We start from the raw sequence: 15,039 nt of genomic DNA on the forward strand, positions 1-15,039 counted from the left end.
CAGATAAACCAGAGTTGAACCAAACCCAAACCCCTATCCCCTCACTTAGCCTGTCGACTGGTTGAACGTATGTTATTAACAACCCTGACAGTGTTTCTACCAATTACAGTGAAGCAGCCAGCCAGTCAGCCAGTGAAACAGTCAGACTGTTGAGTGTGTGCTCATGGAGCATGACAGTGTTTCCACACACCAATTACAGCGAGACAGTGGTACAGCTGTGTGGTGGCTTGGCACTCAGCCACACTATAAGTACCACTATCGATTGACAGACAGAGCATGAGGAGAGCCGGTTGGAGAGAGAGAGAGAGACAGTCATGCTAAGAGAGGGAGGAAGATGCAGAACGAGAAAGGAAAAAGGGGTAGACGCACCGAAACTCTCTGAAAGTCTTTCTCTCTCTTTCTGTCGGGTAATGACGCATGCAGTCGCATTAAAGCGCCGGTTTGTTTACTGCGTGTGCGTCTGTATTCAAATGCCTGAGTACACTCCCGAAAAAACAGAGCCAAAGTACAGAGGAGACTCAGATGAAAAGTGACAGGCCTCCCTCATTCCCGCTCTTTATTTCTCTCTCCGCTGTCTCCTTTGATCCTGCTAATTATCGCAGTTTGACAGTGCAGGAGAGGAAGAAATACAGAGGGCGAGGGGTAAGAAACAGGCAGAGGAAAACAGAGGAGGAAATCGTTTTTGTAACAATGAAATAAGACAGAGAGAACAACACAGAATGGCAAAAAAAAAAACTCAGCTAGAGAGGGAGAGAGTCTCTAAAGCAGCTTATCCAGCCCCATTCTATGTTAATGAGGATATGAAGTTATTAACTTAATGGAGCCTAGATGCTTTATTTTTCTCTAAAAAAAACGGATACCACAAAGTTGCACAATCGCCCACAATTCCCAAAACCCTTTGCAACACACAAAGAAAGTTGGCGTGCTTGCAATACACTTTAGAATACATTAAACCTAATGTACGACTTAGTGTAGCTGTAAAGACCATCAATTGAATAATTGCGTTCATTTCACAGCACTGTCACACTCGAGCGCACACACAAAAATAACATAAACCCCACAGTTTAACTACTGCGCTGACTTGTACTCACACAGCAGATTATCACATTCAAATTTAGTCTTTAGAAAAACTTAAAGGGATAGTCCAATTTTTTGGGTCAATTGTTTTTCTGCAGTTCTATTTTAACCATCTTTCAGCTCCTTGTTTTGGTTTTACGCGATTCCTACATGTGGTGTTTTGGTTCAGTCTCAATGCTTTCATCGGCGTTGTTTTCCAGCAGCAACAACCAGCTCCTACCCAGTGTACGCTACCTTGTCCGGTCCCAAAAGGGCAGAAGAACGGAGAACATTTAGCAGCTAAAGAGCCAAAATTCTTCTAGCAGGAGATGGTGGACACCAAAAAAGTAGGGGGAATATTGGGCTTACTTTACTGGTTGACCAGAACCTCGACCCTAAATAAATGCTATGTTGCTTCCTGTCTGCTAAATGTGTCAATGGGAAGCAGTTTGCTAACCTTCTCGCTATAAAAACCTCATAAGGTGATAATATTTTAAAGTGTTTGCAGCTTGTTTCACTGCCCCAATATTTGAGTCACTGTGTTTTGTTTAACTTAGTGTAAATACTGGAGTTAAGGGGAAACAGTTAGCCTGTCCGAAGATGGAAAGAATGTCTACAAGCCCAGGATGGAGCTAGCGCTTTATCCTATAATCCGATTTAATCAACTGCTAGCTCGCTAGCTAATTAACGCTAACTTTGTGCGATGACTGAATAACATTCCTTCCATTTTCGGTTTGGAAAGGCAATAAAAAAGACACATAGGAACTCTTATCATAACTCAACTACCTTTAGCATGTTAAGATGTTTGATATCCAAACCTCACCCTCAATTTCCATTTTTTCCACCTGCTGCGAGTCCCTATGCCAGCTACTGCTTAAGGAACAGACTGTTTTATATCAGAAAGAAAGTAAAAATTAGCATTTTGCATCGTTTTAGCAACAGCACCCAGTGTGAGCGACAGGCCACCCCTATTAGTTTAAAGGCGATTTAAAGCCATAGGTTGAGATGTAATTGTCTGTAAGCTCCATGCAGGTACTCGAGTTTGAAATTGCAGTGCATACTAGAGAGTACCAATTTGGCTCAAGTACTTACAGCCAGGAGTATCTGCAGCGAGGAGTGAGCCACCTCTATGAACTGAAAATCCATCAGACAGCCAGATATAGATATATATCGGTGGTCCTCGGGTGCCCAGGAGGGAGGGGGATTGATGGGTGTCACCCTGCACCCGGGGCCGTTCTCCATCCACCAGGAGCGATGCATGGACAGGTTGAACGTCAGGACAAGGTCAGAGTCCTGGCAAGAAAGGGACAGACAGAGAGAGAGAGAGTTGAATTACCTCCTCAGACAGAAGGCAGATCAGGCTGAATGGCAGCGCAGGTTTTAAAAACATTTTAATTAAAACCAAACTGTTTGTCATATCGAGGTCTGACAGACAGACAGATAGGAGAAGGTTTGGCTGGAGCTAAAAATAGATGTCAGATTTATAATTCCAATGATCTGGGTTCGCTCAGATTAGATCACAATCATACACAGGCAGGGTTATGATGAGGACAATGAGCGAGGCAGAGGGATGAATGATGGGAGGGGGCCAGACAGAGGGAGGAAAACATCAAGCGAGAGGGGTGTGAGAAGCTCAGTTTTCATTTTGTGTTTCTTCATGCACCAAAAAGCTCTCGTATTATGATTTCAGTGTAGGAGAGAGAGGAGAGGCTTTGTGTTGTGGTGTCAGGGGAGGGTCACTAACTAAAGTGTAGCTGTTTTGGTTTTAGGCAAAGAAGTTATGATTTGTTCTCCTCATTTATTTCTTATTAAAAAGGACAATCCCAACACTGAGGGTGTCTTTAAAACTTCAGAGGCAAACTGAAATATATCCACAAATACTGGATGGATTACCCTGAAATCTGGTATAGACATCCAAGGCCCCCAGAGAATGAGCCTCACTGACTTCGGTGATCCCCTGATGTTCGCTGTGTTGCCGACATGAGACTGAGATTTTTATGCCATGTAATTGGCACCAATCTCCATGGTGCCTAATGACTTTGGGGACTCCCAGCTTCTCATCTCTTCTCACCAGCAAGTCAAAACTATCATGGGAAATATCTCGACATCTACAACATGTATTGGCACAAAAACTATTATATTTTGTACATCTGTGGTTCCCAGAGGATGAATCCAAACGACTTTAAGCCCCCGACTTTTCCTTTAGTGCTACCATGATTCAATGATTAATTTGTTAAATGACCAAATGACTGCCAAAATAATCCCATCAGCTTCAGCTGTACTTTCTGTCTGCAACTATCAATACAGCAACACAATGTAGCACTTCCTCTTACAGTGTTTTACTGGCACGCTGGCAGAATATAGATAATTTCATTAAAACAGGCGCTCTCAACAGTTTCCCGTGCCAATTAGACTCATCAGAGTCACTACTTCATGGCTCCTCATGATTGGAGCTTGTCAAATGAATGAGGGTAAAATGAAAGAAACTCTGGAGTTAAACAGATTGAAACATTTTAGTGAGCACAGCTGTGCCCCTCCTTTAAACATTTTACCTGCAGCACTGTTCTGCTTTCTGGCTGTTCAGCCTTTTGCCAGTTAATGGCTTATTCACACTGGGATGATGGCACACATTGACATGGACAAGTTGCAGTCAGGGTGTGTGTGTGTTAAAGAGACACTAAGATAAGACTGAGCACTTTTTTGCACAGTCTGATACTGGATTTGTGGAGCTGATGCTGAAAACGAAAATGGAGATATCCGTCGATATTCTTAAATACAAAAACAAAGCTTTTTGCAATGATCCCTCACATGTGGTTATCAAACACTTGTGACAAAGACACATACGTGATGGAGGCAGGATACTTTACAGTTAACATTACAGTTGATTTCCCAAGATGACATCAGTGCACCGAAACAATTAACTTCACTGGGAATTTAATAATTCTAAATTACCTCGAGCATCTTTTTCGGCTTTTTGTTCTGTAAAAAAAGGTTTTCTATTGGCACATATTGGACATTTTCGTACACCGTTTCATCTCAGTTGTCAAACTGACACCACAGTGCACTGATTTTTTTTTAGGGGTATATTTGTATTCTTCTGTCACACAGATATGATGAAATGTAGATGATTGTCTTGCAATGTATCAATTATCTCAGAATCGCTGTATGGTGATTCCATCATTATCACGGGTGACATATCGTAGCACGAGATAGTCGGTGACTGCGCCTCCTAACGCCGACTCGCTAAACTAAGATAGAGACAGTAAACATCACCAGCATGCTGACATTAGCATTTAGCTCCAAGCACTGCTGCGTCTCCATAAAGCCTCGCAGAGCCACTAGCATATCTGTAGACTCTTGTAGTCGTGTTGTTCTACAGACACAGAAACATTTTCTTCTCTTTTATTTGTTCAGCTTGTCCACCACAGCTTGAGCAGTCCCTTCACTGGCCGAGATAACTTAAATTATAGCCAGGAGCGGCGAAGAATAGCACAACCGACTACAAGCGAGTAAATAAACATTTTCGGTCCCTCGTTGTTTCAGTTCTACTTCACAGTGGCGGCGGCAGCAGAGAAAGACCACATAGCAAACGGGCCCTGCAGTCGCAATGCAGGGTATCTGCTCCGGCTCCTCTTCAATCCTTTTAATTCTAAAAGCCTGGAAGACGCGCAATAAATCAGTTATGATAGTCGTCTTGGTTTAAATAATGCACATATTAACGACTCCACTTAGGAAGGGGAGACATATATCATTCCTCAGACAGCCCTGCAAACCGCACTGAAACACACAAACACACACTTTGCACACATGCCATGTTTGCTCTAACGCTGCTTTGCCATTAGTCCATTGGGAAGCCTTTTTTTAAAGCACGCTGAGAGCAAAAATAGCTTAGCCCCTCATTTGCTAATTTCCTCTGTGATGATACATCTTTTTTTTTTTTTTACATCTTTACATCTTTAAGACTTGGATTTTCTCTTTTTCGTCCAGTTACTTTCTGGATTGCTGTCAGCATCTTAAAGGACGAAAAGCTCGAAGTCTTCAACGGGAAACACTTGAACACAAATTGCAGGGCTTTAACCAGACCCATAGAGATTGAGTTATTACACATAAACACTTGGGTCAACATTGTCTGTTTGTACATTGTATATTCGCCACTTATCCTCCCTCCATATCCACACTTGACTCCGTCACCTCCCTCCACATTTCCTCTCTCTTATTTAATATTTACCTGCTCTGTTCTCCATTAATTTATACCGTGGTCTCTCTTTCTTCTCTCTCCCACGTCCCCCCTTTGTCTCCCCTCTTTTTTCTTCCTTGGCTTCTCTCTATTTCAGCCTAATGAGTAAATGCCTCATTAGTGCAGAGCTCTGATTAATGCCATCTCCCCTTGTTGTGCTCCTCTTTTTAATGAGTAAAATCTCTCTAAATTTCTCTCTTCTCCTCTCGCTGACATCATTCTCTCTCTGTCCGTCTCTTACAGTCAACGTCTTGCTTCAAATCTTTCTTTTCGTATTTCTTCACCCTTTCTCTTTCTCGCTCTTGTTTCTTTGTCATTCACGGTCCTCTCTCTCTGTTAACTGGGGTTGGGAGGGAGGAGTAGTAATTATTTCGGTACAGTATCTATCAGTGCTCTTCTAATGAGCCTCTCGAACAAACACACCAAATAAACACAAAAAGTAATTATCAGTGAGAAGCTGAATTTGGCAAAATGTCATCAATGCGAGGCAGGACGCGCTGCTACTAACTCTGCAGTATCCTCTCACTTTGTAAAAAGGGACATAATGTGAAAAATGTGTCCAAGCTGTTATTTTGGCAAAGTTAGCAGCGTGAACCACTTGTTGGATATAGGAACAAAACAAGCTGCAACTTTATTCAATTTGAAGAAAGAAAGAAGCATCAACTAATTTATGCAAAACTTTGTTGAAAATCAGAAAGTAAAATGAGGCTCAAAAAAACACGAGTGATCTTGCCAGAGTAAAAAATGCTGGATAACTTATCATGCACTGATCCGGTACCACATAGTATGTTGTCTGCTACTTCCTGGTACACCTGTATGCAACTCTTTTACTGCACAAGTAGCCAATATATATTAATTGGAAGTGAGCCGTGTAACTTGACATGTCAGCAAATTTAAATTTGTGGATATTTTAGTTATAACTGACTGTCAAACTACATAATAAAACAAATTTCTATGTGTGTATATGTTGATGCTTTACAAAGGGTTTAATCTGAGCCAGGCCACACAATAATGATACATGTAGCAATCATATCACAGCCATGGTTAGTACTATACAGCTGTTAAAAAATAAATATATTTGTTAACACACAGTTAATAATAATAATAATAATAATAATAACAATAAAGGTATGAATAAACTGCCCGACGTATGAAATAAAAGCATCATAGTTTGAAGTTCTGTTATTTCCTGTTTTATTTTGAAGTTCTGCCCCCATGTGTTGTATTTTGCTTTTCATTTCCTCCCTTTGTGTGCTTTCCCGCCCCTTTTCTGAGTTCACCTGTGTCTAATTATTAGTTATTCAGCCCTTGGGTATATAGTCTGTGTGCTCCCTGCTGTCTTGAACTTTGCTTTTTCACTTGTACTTTGCTTTTCTTGGTTTGAACTTTGTTTAGCTTCTGTGTTTCCTCTTGGTATTTTTGTTTTTTGTATTTTTTCAGACCTTGGTTTTCAGCTTAATTTTTTATTAAAGCTTGTTTTTTGTTCTTCATCTGCCAACTTGTGTGTCTTGGGCATTTGGGTCCTTTTCTGAGTAACCTGACGAAAAGAGAAGTAAAACTTGTAACAATGAATGATTAAATCAATAAAAACACCAAGGATAAAATGTGAAAAAGAACGAAAGAAACAAAAAACTGTTATCAGGTCGGTGCTCGGTATGGGTTGATATGCAACTTCTGGTATCACGTAGATCTCGTGAAGGACAAAATGATATTGGAACATCCCTCAAAATTGTGTAGAAATGGTTAATCTGTTCGAAACTTAATATTTAGACTCATTATGTCTACTTTAAAGGAATCATTTGGCACTTTGGGAAACAAGCTTATATGCTTTTTGATGAGTTAGATGAGAGAAAAAAGAAGATGAGAAGATGTACACCACTCTCACAGCCATATGTTATTTTCGAAGCTGTAGCCAAGATTGGTATCTGACTAAAAAGTCTGTAAACAAGGGGAACAGTTAGCCTGGCTCAGTCCAAAGGTTCACAAAATCTGCCTATAGCACCTCTGCTCTGTACATACCGATGTGTAAAAACAATGTGCTGTGGATTTGTGGAGGGTTTTCACTGGGTATGGGAGTATTTCCTAGGCAGGGGGCAATCACATACATTTTGGAAGGATTAAACAAACAGCATATATCAAGTTAAGTTAAAGAGATGCTGGTAGGCGGAATTTATTACCTGTGGGCAGAACCAGGCTAAACGTTTCACCCTGCCTCCAATCTTTATGCTAAGTTAATGTAACTGTCTCCTGGATTCATATTAATATTAATTCATATTAAGCGAGAGTGGTATTCATCTTCTTGAACTGTGGCTTTAAATTCCTTTGTAACTGCATTGAAACTCAATCAAGATGATTTCAGCCTCAAAAACACTGAACATACCACATCTACAGTAACAACAGTTTCTATTTTCTGTTCAGCTGTGTCTGATGATCCTGTGCCTGTGTATGACTTCACTGAGGTTAACAGGTCTGTAATATAGCTCAGGACCAGGTACTAATAATAAAAAATGGTACTATCTATTCATCCAGCAGCAGTGACCCCAGCAAATGGCAATCTGATATTAAAAAAGCACATTCAAAATGAAGCCTAAGTGGAGAACCAGTGTTTGTAGTAACAAATTATCCACATATGAAACATTTTACGTATTCACGGCCGGCATAAAGAATTTGGAGGCAAAAACTCAAATTAGTCCACACACACCGGTGGAATACAAAACAATTAAATTGCGAGCTGTGTGCTGGCATTGATGTATTGATTTCATGTGGTGGAATTTATTTAGCATTGCAGCATTTAACCCAACAGGATGATGAAGCCACAGCTCTAAAATAATCTTGAGATATTAATCTGTCTGGTGATGAATGGGCTGTTTGGCGTGCAACCTCAAACAAAGATTATTGACTAGATTTATATTAGTATTTCTAACTGTGTGTGTATGCGTGTGTGTTTTGTGCGTACATGCGTATGAGTTCCTTGCTAAGCTCCATTTCTGATTATTAGTCTCCCGTCTCTCCATATATTCCCTCCCCTCTCTCTGTGTCTCTCACCACTCTCTCCTGTTATCCTCCTTCTCTCTCGCCCTCCTTCACACACACACACACACACACACACACACAGTCTGTAATTTCCAGTGTGCTTCCAGTTGAGGATCATGCACTCATGCTCTCAGGTCTTTGTCTCTGACTGAGGGCTAGTGCCGCTTCAATGAACCACATCTGTTCTTCCTTTGCCTCTCTTTCTCTCTCTTCCTCTTCTTCACCCAGCTCTCTCTCTCTCTCTCTCTCTCTCTCTCTCTCTCTCTCAATTTCCCCTCAATTTACCACTTCTCTATTTTCCTTTGTCTCCCACTCCCAAGAGATGGAGGGGCGGAGGGGGCACAGACCACTGAAAATGGTATTTCCTCTGATGGTCTGATAGTCCGCATGGGGGGGAGTAATGCCTCTGTAACGCTACCTGGGGCCAAATTTGAGAGTTGATGGCAACATAGACAATCTAGGAAAAATATTGTGTTAAATAAAACTCTAAACCTTGGCAGAATATGAAAAAAAGGGGCACACGGTGTCCAATTCTGATTTGGATTGCATCACAGCAGAATGGCAGCCACACAGTGAATAATAACCTTTTGCCTTTGCATCACTTCTTACTTTTAAGTTGTGTTTGTGTTGTCACGAATTGTAGTTGCCATTTCCATCTTCAATCAGTTGATTTACGCTTGATAGAAGTCTTTGCGTGCCTACTCCTCCTGTCTCTTTCTAAGCGTGCTAATCTGTTAAATCAGCTGCTGTAGTTGCGTGTGAAGCTCAGAGTCTTGCCACACAAACATCCCCTTGCTGTGGGCATCCGTGTTTTTTTTTTTTACGAGCAGATGCGCTGGGACGCATTTAGATTGGAATACCGACTCTGAACTAAATTCAGACCTGGAGCAACGTATGCATCAGGATGGACGACACGACGGCCCCTCAGGAGTGAACCCAAAACATCTCAATCGCCCCCTGGTGGCTGGCTGCAGTATAATTCATAAATCCCGCCCCCGTCATGTGACTTCGGTCAAGTCAGGAACTTTTTTCCCAAAGACGGTTTCTGTCATGCGATGCCATGACTGACAGGTAAGCCCAGATTGCTTTTGAGAGGCAGGTGTTGGCGGGAACTGGATACAGTGGCTCCACCGCTCAATCCCTACTGCGCAGACTCCAAATGCTCAATATGGCAGCGGCTGTATCCAGGATACTTTGGCTTCATTTTGTAACAGCAGGAAGAACTACAGATGTGTTGTCCAATTTTATACACTGTATGTAGTTACAATGTAACAACACACAGTACAACATACAGTAACAATGTTCAAGGGAACTCTGAAGGATAAGAAGGATAAGATAATTGTATTTTTCAGTCTTCTGACCCAGATATATTCTGGATGGATGGATAGATGGAGGGCATAAGGGAGGGAGTGCCAGTTTTTCCCCATGAGTGCTTCAGCATCTGCTCCCTGGACACAAACACACAACAACACACACTAGCGCACATCTTATATCTTACGAAACATACCGACTTGCACAAAATCTAACACCTTTTCACATACTCTAACACATTTCAAATAGTCTACAAATACAACACCAGCTCCAGAAAGCAGACGAACAGTCAACGAAACAGTCAGTTTCACATTCTGACAAAACAACAGTCAGTCGGATATTCAGTCCGTCCAGCAGGCAGATAGAAAGATCAGCGATCATCAAACTAAAGGGCAGAAAATCAGGGAGGGGAAGATGTTAGCTTTATTCTCTGTAAAGTCAATGTTTCACTCTATTTAACCGAACCTCTATCTGTGGCCCCTTTTCTCTATCATTTTCTCTCTCCGCTTTCTCTCTGAACGTCACTCAGTCTGTGTTATTTCACACCAATATCATCAGTCACGGTGCATCTCCCTACATTGTTTTGCTGTGATTTCCCATGGGTGTTAGATGAGGCCTTAACCCATAATGCCTAAAGCACTTCGCTCCTATCAGATTGGTTGGGGGTGTTATGGAATTGGTTGTGTGTGTGTGTGTGTGTGTGTGTGTGTGTGTGTGTGTGTGTGTGTGTGTGTGCGTGTGCGTGTGCGTGTGTGTGTGAGGATATGCTGGGGGCGGGTAAAGATGAAGTCTGTTCCAGATCCTGACCCTGACCTTACCCACTCCAAACCCATTACCACATCTAAGCAAATTCCCCAACATAACTATCTTAACCCTTCGATCTCTCACACTGGTAGGCCAATTATAGCGCTCCTACCCGTACCCCAGGTGGGATCCACAGTTGCATGAAGGAGGGAGGTGGCTAATTCAAGCTTTCAATGGGTTAATTGGTTTTTTGAAAACCCTCTAGCCACACCTCACGCAATAAGTCTGAAATCTAGTGGATCGGAGCTTGGGTTTTATTTTTTTGCGCACTGAAAAAAGAACATCAGCACACATGATTAACGCAGCGGCATGTTGAAGCTGCTGTAATCAGTATTTTCAGATTAACAATAGATGAAAAGACACTGTTATGTAGTGGTGAACACAAAGAGAATTATCAAAAATTATCTTTCATAAGGTCCATGTTTGACGTTTCACTCTAGGCAGCTGTTTCTGCCAAAATGCTGTAGAGGAAGCCTGTCGTGTAGTCTATCGAAACTATCGTGACCAACCTCGTACCGAACGACATCAGGTGAGCATGCAAGCTTGTACGAAACAAGTAGGCCGACATTAAATTGGAGAGGTAACATAATAATCAGTGCATTTACAGGAGGGATGTAATACCAGAGAACATCTCTCTCTGTGTTCCTCTGCAGGGCATGTGCAAATGTCAGTAGACGGGAGGGGTAGAGCGAGGGCAGACTGTCCGCTAGTTAATGATCATGGATGGCGTCGTTCTCTCAGGCAGTTAGATAGATAGATGAAAAAATGCTTAAATGGGTTGCCAAATAATGGGCCATTAATATAAAAGTCTATGTGTGGGAAACACTGAACATATAATATATTATAGGCTAAAGAGGCAGATATTTCACTCAGGTGTTGGTGGAGACCAAAGCAGAGCTAATAAAAAGCCAATATTGGACTGATATTCATGATAAAGTTAATGATACATATTTGTAAGAAGGTGAATTCTGTTTTATTAAAACTGGGGTTTATGTTGTCGTTGGGTCAATCGTTTGGTCGTAATAACAATGTAAATGTTATTAGTTGTTCGCTGACATCTGGAAAGGTGGCCACACCAATACAAGGAAGTCTGAAAGAGTAAGAAAAAATACTTTTATGAGTCAAATGTCATAATAATCAACTGGCCTTGCTCAGTTCTGAGAAAGCTCATCGGACCAAACCTTTAAGAAATCCCCATTACAGTAAAGCATAGGCAGTTTCACAGTTTCCTAACATGGACAATAAAACAAACATTACTGCAAACACAGCCAGGATAAATCCATTACAATCAAGGCTTGAAATTAACACCAGCAACCTTCCAAACCCTGGAACGAGTCTGACTGCGGCAGGCAAGTCAATCAGATCCATTATCTACTGCGGCACACAGCCAATCTGTGTTCAATCGGCTCGCTCTGTTCTAACAAGTAAAAGCAAACTCTTGTCGTTGCGCATGAACCTTTACAGTAACAATGAATAATCAAATCAAATCACCAGTAATAATTGCTCAGGGCCCTAATGACAAGATTGGCTGGTAGGGTTGCCCCCACGAGAGGTGTGTTGATGAAAAAAGGCAATTTCATGCCATGATTTCAACAATTGCATCCATTGATCAAACACAGCTAGAGTTGATGCATTAACTCAGAGAATCAGGGTGGATGTTTTAACTAGAAACGTCTGATTAAATGTGTGGGATCCTCTCATTCATCGTCTCAAGCGGCGGTGCAGAATGAATACTGACGGGAGTAAAATTAAGTGACTATTAGCATTCAAACCGACCCCAGATATCTGTTGTGTTAGATTCTTTGGGGATAAACTGGGTGGTTTTCAATTTGATTTAATGTCGTATTTTTTCCTGATAATTTATCCTGCAGTAAAAAAGCTCACACTGCAACTGACAACAGCAGCTACTGATGTTGATATAAAACTGATATAAAGGGGAAATGTTTGATTTCTTCCTCTTAGATGGATGACTCTACTTTCTAAGAGGTTTGTTGCTCTAACTTTCTCCGTGTTGCTTTCTTACTTTTCCCCTCGTCCCCTGTCTCGCCGTCCTCACTTGAAAGCGACACTGATGCACATCATCTTCTATAGCTCCTATCATACCTTCGCCTGTCTGAACCTCTCCGTATCACTGTCCGCCCCTGATGCCTGCCTCCTCTACCCCCAATCTTTCAGTCTTCTTTAGTTTCACTATCACCCCTTTTTCTCCTCTCTCCATCTTTCACTTTTATCTCTCATCTTACCACTTTCCCTGCGGTCACTCCTCCCTCTCTCTGTCACCGCTCCATTGTGTGTTTGTGAGCTGAAATTGGACGCCTGGGCGGATATGGGATTCACAATGACGCTGTTCTGAGAGATTTTTATTTTGCACATTTCTTGGTGTGTGCACATATTCAAGTGTGTGTCCCTCATGTTTTCGGCCGACTGAAATAAATGACAGGTTCTCCGTCTACTAGCAAAGCAAACAGACACTGACGCACGCATATACACACTTGCAGACGCACACTTTCACACATACAGTATGCAAAAAAGCATGTGGGACAACCCGCCCACACAGCACCCCACCTCCTCAGCGAAAGACTGACAGCTGAGTGTGGCGTATGTGTATATGCATGTGTCTGTATCTCCGTGTCATCTGACGCCCAGAGGGTGGCTGCATCTTTTATATGACACAGTGGACTACTGACAGTTAGCCGTCTCTGAGTGAGTGTGTGTGTGTGAGAGAGAGTTGAATATGCAAGTGTGTGTCTGTGTGTGTTTGTAACATGGTGACAGTTCTCTCTCCACAGGCTCCTCTCCAAATCTGTCAGGAATGCCACATCAGAAATCTTTTTAAAGATTAATTTTATGGCGTCGCTGCAATATTAGATAGTGCAGTAGCGAGTGACAGGGAGGATGGGAGTGTGACAGGCTGATACTTGGTATGAATCTCAGGCTTAAACTCAAATTACTGTCAAGACAGGATGTACACCTTATCTTGCCGCTGGGGCTCTACTGGGGCCTTATGGAAGGCAGAGATACACATTAGATAGAAAGTTCCTTCAAACGGTTGAGAAGTCAAACGTGTCATAAAAAGACTGGTGGTAGAGCAGTTTATCAATCAGGAGAGCTTTAAATTTAATAAACCATTTTACTCTCTTAAACAAAATTTGCTGAGTGTCGCCAGAGCCAGACCTTCTGGAGGAATAAACACCTAAAGTCACTTCGGATTCTGCTCTGATCCGGAGACGTTTACAGACGGGAGGAGAGCTCGGAGACTATCTTTAAACTTTGGGGATTAAAAAGTGGATTTGGGGAACAGATAGATTTTTTCAGCAAAAAACAGAAACTCTGGATCACAAGTAGCTGCCGTGACAGCCCAGACACAACACATCAAACATCGAGTTCAAATCCAGCCTACTCTCACACCTCCACACACCTGTCTGACGTGAGCATGAATTTTGGATTGTGGGTTCCAGAAAGTCACAAAAGTTGCCACGTCAGTGAGGTGTGGGAAGGATGCTGTTCACTCATCTGACAAAACAAGCAGCTTGTGGCGAGTGGCATTGTGTAAAAATCTATTAACAGTTCTGTGGTTTTGGAAGGAGCTTTCAGAAGTTAAAAGAACTGGGTTTGGCTTAACCACTGGAACACCAAGTCAAGAATGATCTGTCAAGCTTTCAAGCTGTCAAGTACAACGTTCACTAATCCAATCAATCTACTAGGAATGAGTGCTTGCATGTGTTTGATTGACCAAAGCCATACCTTGGCAGCAATGTTGTAGATAGGTTAGTTTTTTGGCAGAGCCCAGTGGTCCCATTCAAATGAATGAGGGTGACTGCCCACAGCTCAAGAAAATGTACACTTCTACTGCAAACAAGCAACTCGAAAGCTCCAGAACAAGACAGCAACTGGACATTAAGTTGAGATTTTTTTGTCAGCTGCTGTTTCCAATGTCAAGCTCAAAATAACAGATGAGTAAAAAAAAGTGAGTTAAATCCAACTTTGAGTTGCAGTGGGACAATGTCGGTGACTCTGACATGCATCATGCTCCTCAGACTGTCCTGTTAACGATGATGATGTCTCATCGAAGCCACTTTATTATTATCTCAATTGCGATGACCTGTCCGTTCCTACAACGTCCGTCCATCTGGCCGACAGACTTCAGGATTTCAAACTGAGCTGACGGACTCTGATGCATTTCCCCTCCTCGCTGTCTCTCACACCTTACCGCTCACTCTCTGGGGTTTACTTTCCTTATCAAGAAGAAATGTCAAAGGCTTTTTGGCAAATTTCATACCGTTCAGCCCTACTCTTTCTGACTTTTCCACAGCACTATAACTCTGGAAATATTTGCAGATCGACTGCTGAACATCAAATAGTCTGAGAGGAGGCGTTCTGCACACTTAAACTGACTTCACGAATTGTCTGCACAATTTTCTATTCTTTAATACAACATCAACATGTATGTAAATTCAATTAAATTCATTTAGATTGGATGCGAAGCTCCTAAATATTCACTTACCTCCCTGACAGTCATGATCATTGTTCTAATAAAAGAACACTGATGGCACCGGGGATGCACATATCAGGTCTATTCATGGATTAAACCCTGGAAA

The 15,039-nt window shown here is 41.9% G+C and overlaps 1 protein-coding gene across 1 annotated transcript in view; it reads right to left on the reverse strand.

Annotated features, from left to right (window-relative positions):
• nkain2 (sodium/potassium transporting ATPase interacting 2) overlaps nucleotides 1-15,039 on the reverse strand; it is an 84,701-nt gene that overhangs the window by 21,965 nt on the left and 47,697 nt on the right. The window contains exon 4 of the mRNA XM_073493020.1: nucleotides 2,149-2,349. Coding sequence (XP_073349121.1) covers nucleotides 2,149-2,349 — 201 coding nt within the window. The remainder of the gene's footprint in view (nucleotides 1-2,148; nucleotides 2,350-15,039) is intronic.

Source organism: Pagrus major, chromosome 22 (genome assembly GCF_040436345.1).
Source record: "Pagrus major chromosome 22, Pma_NU_1.0".
NCBI lineage: Eukaryota > Metazoa > Chordata > Actinopteri > Spariformes > Sparidae > Pagrus > Pagrus major.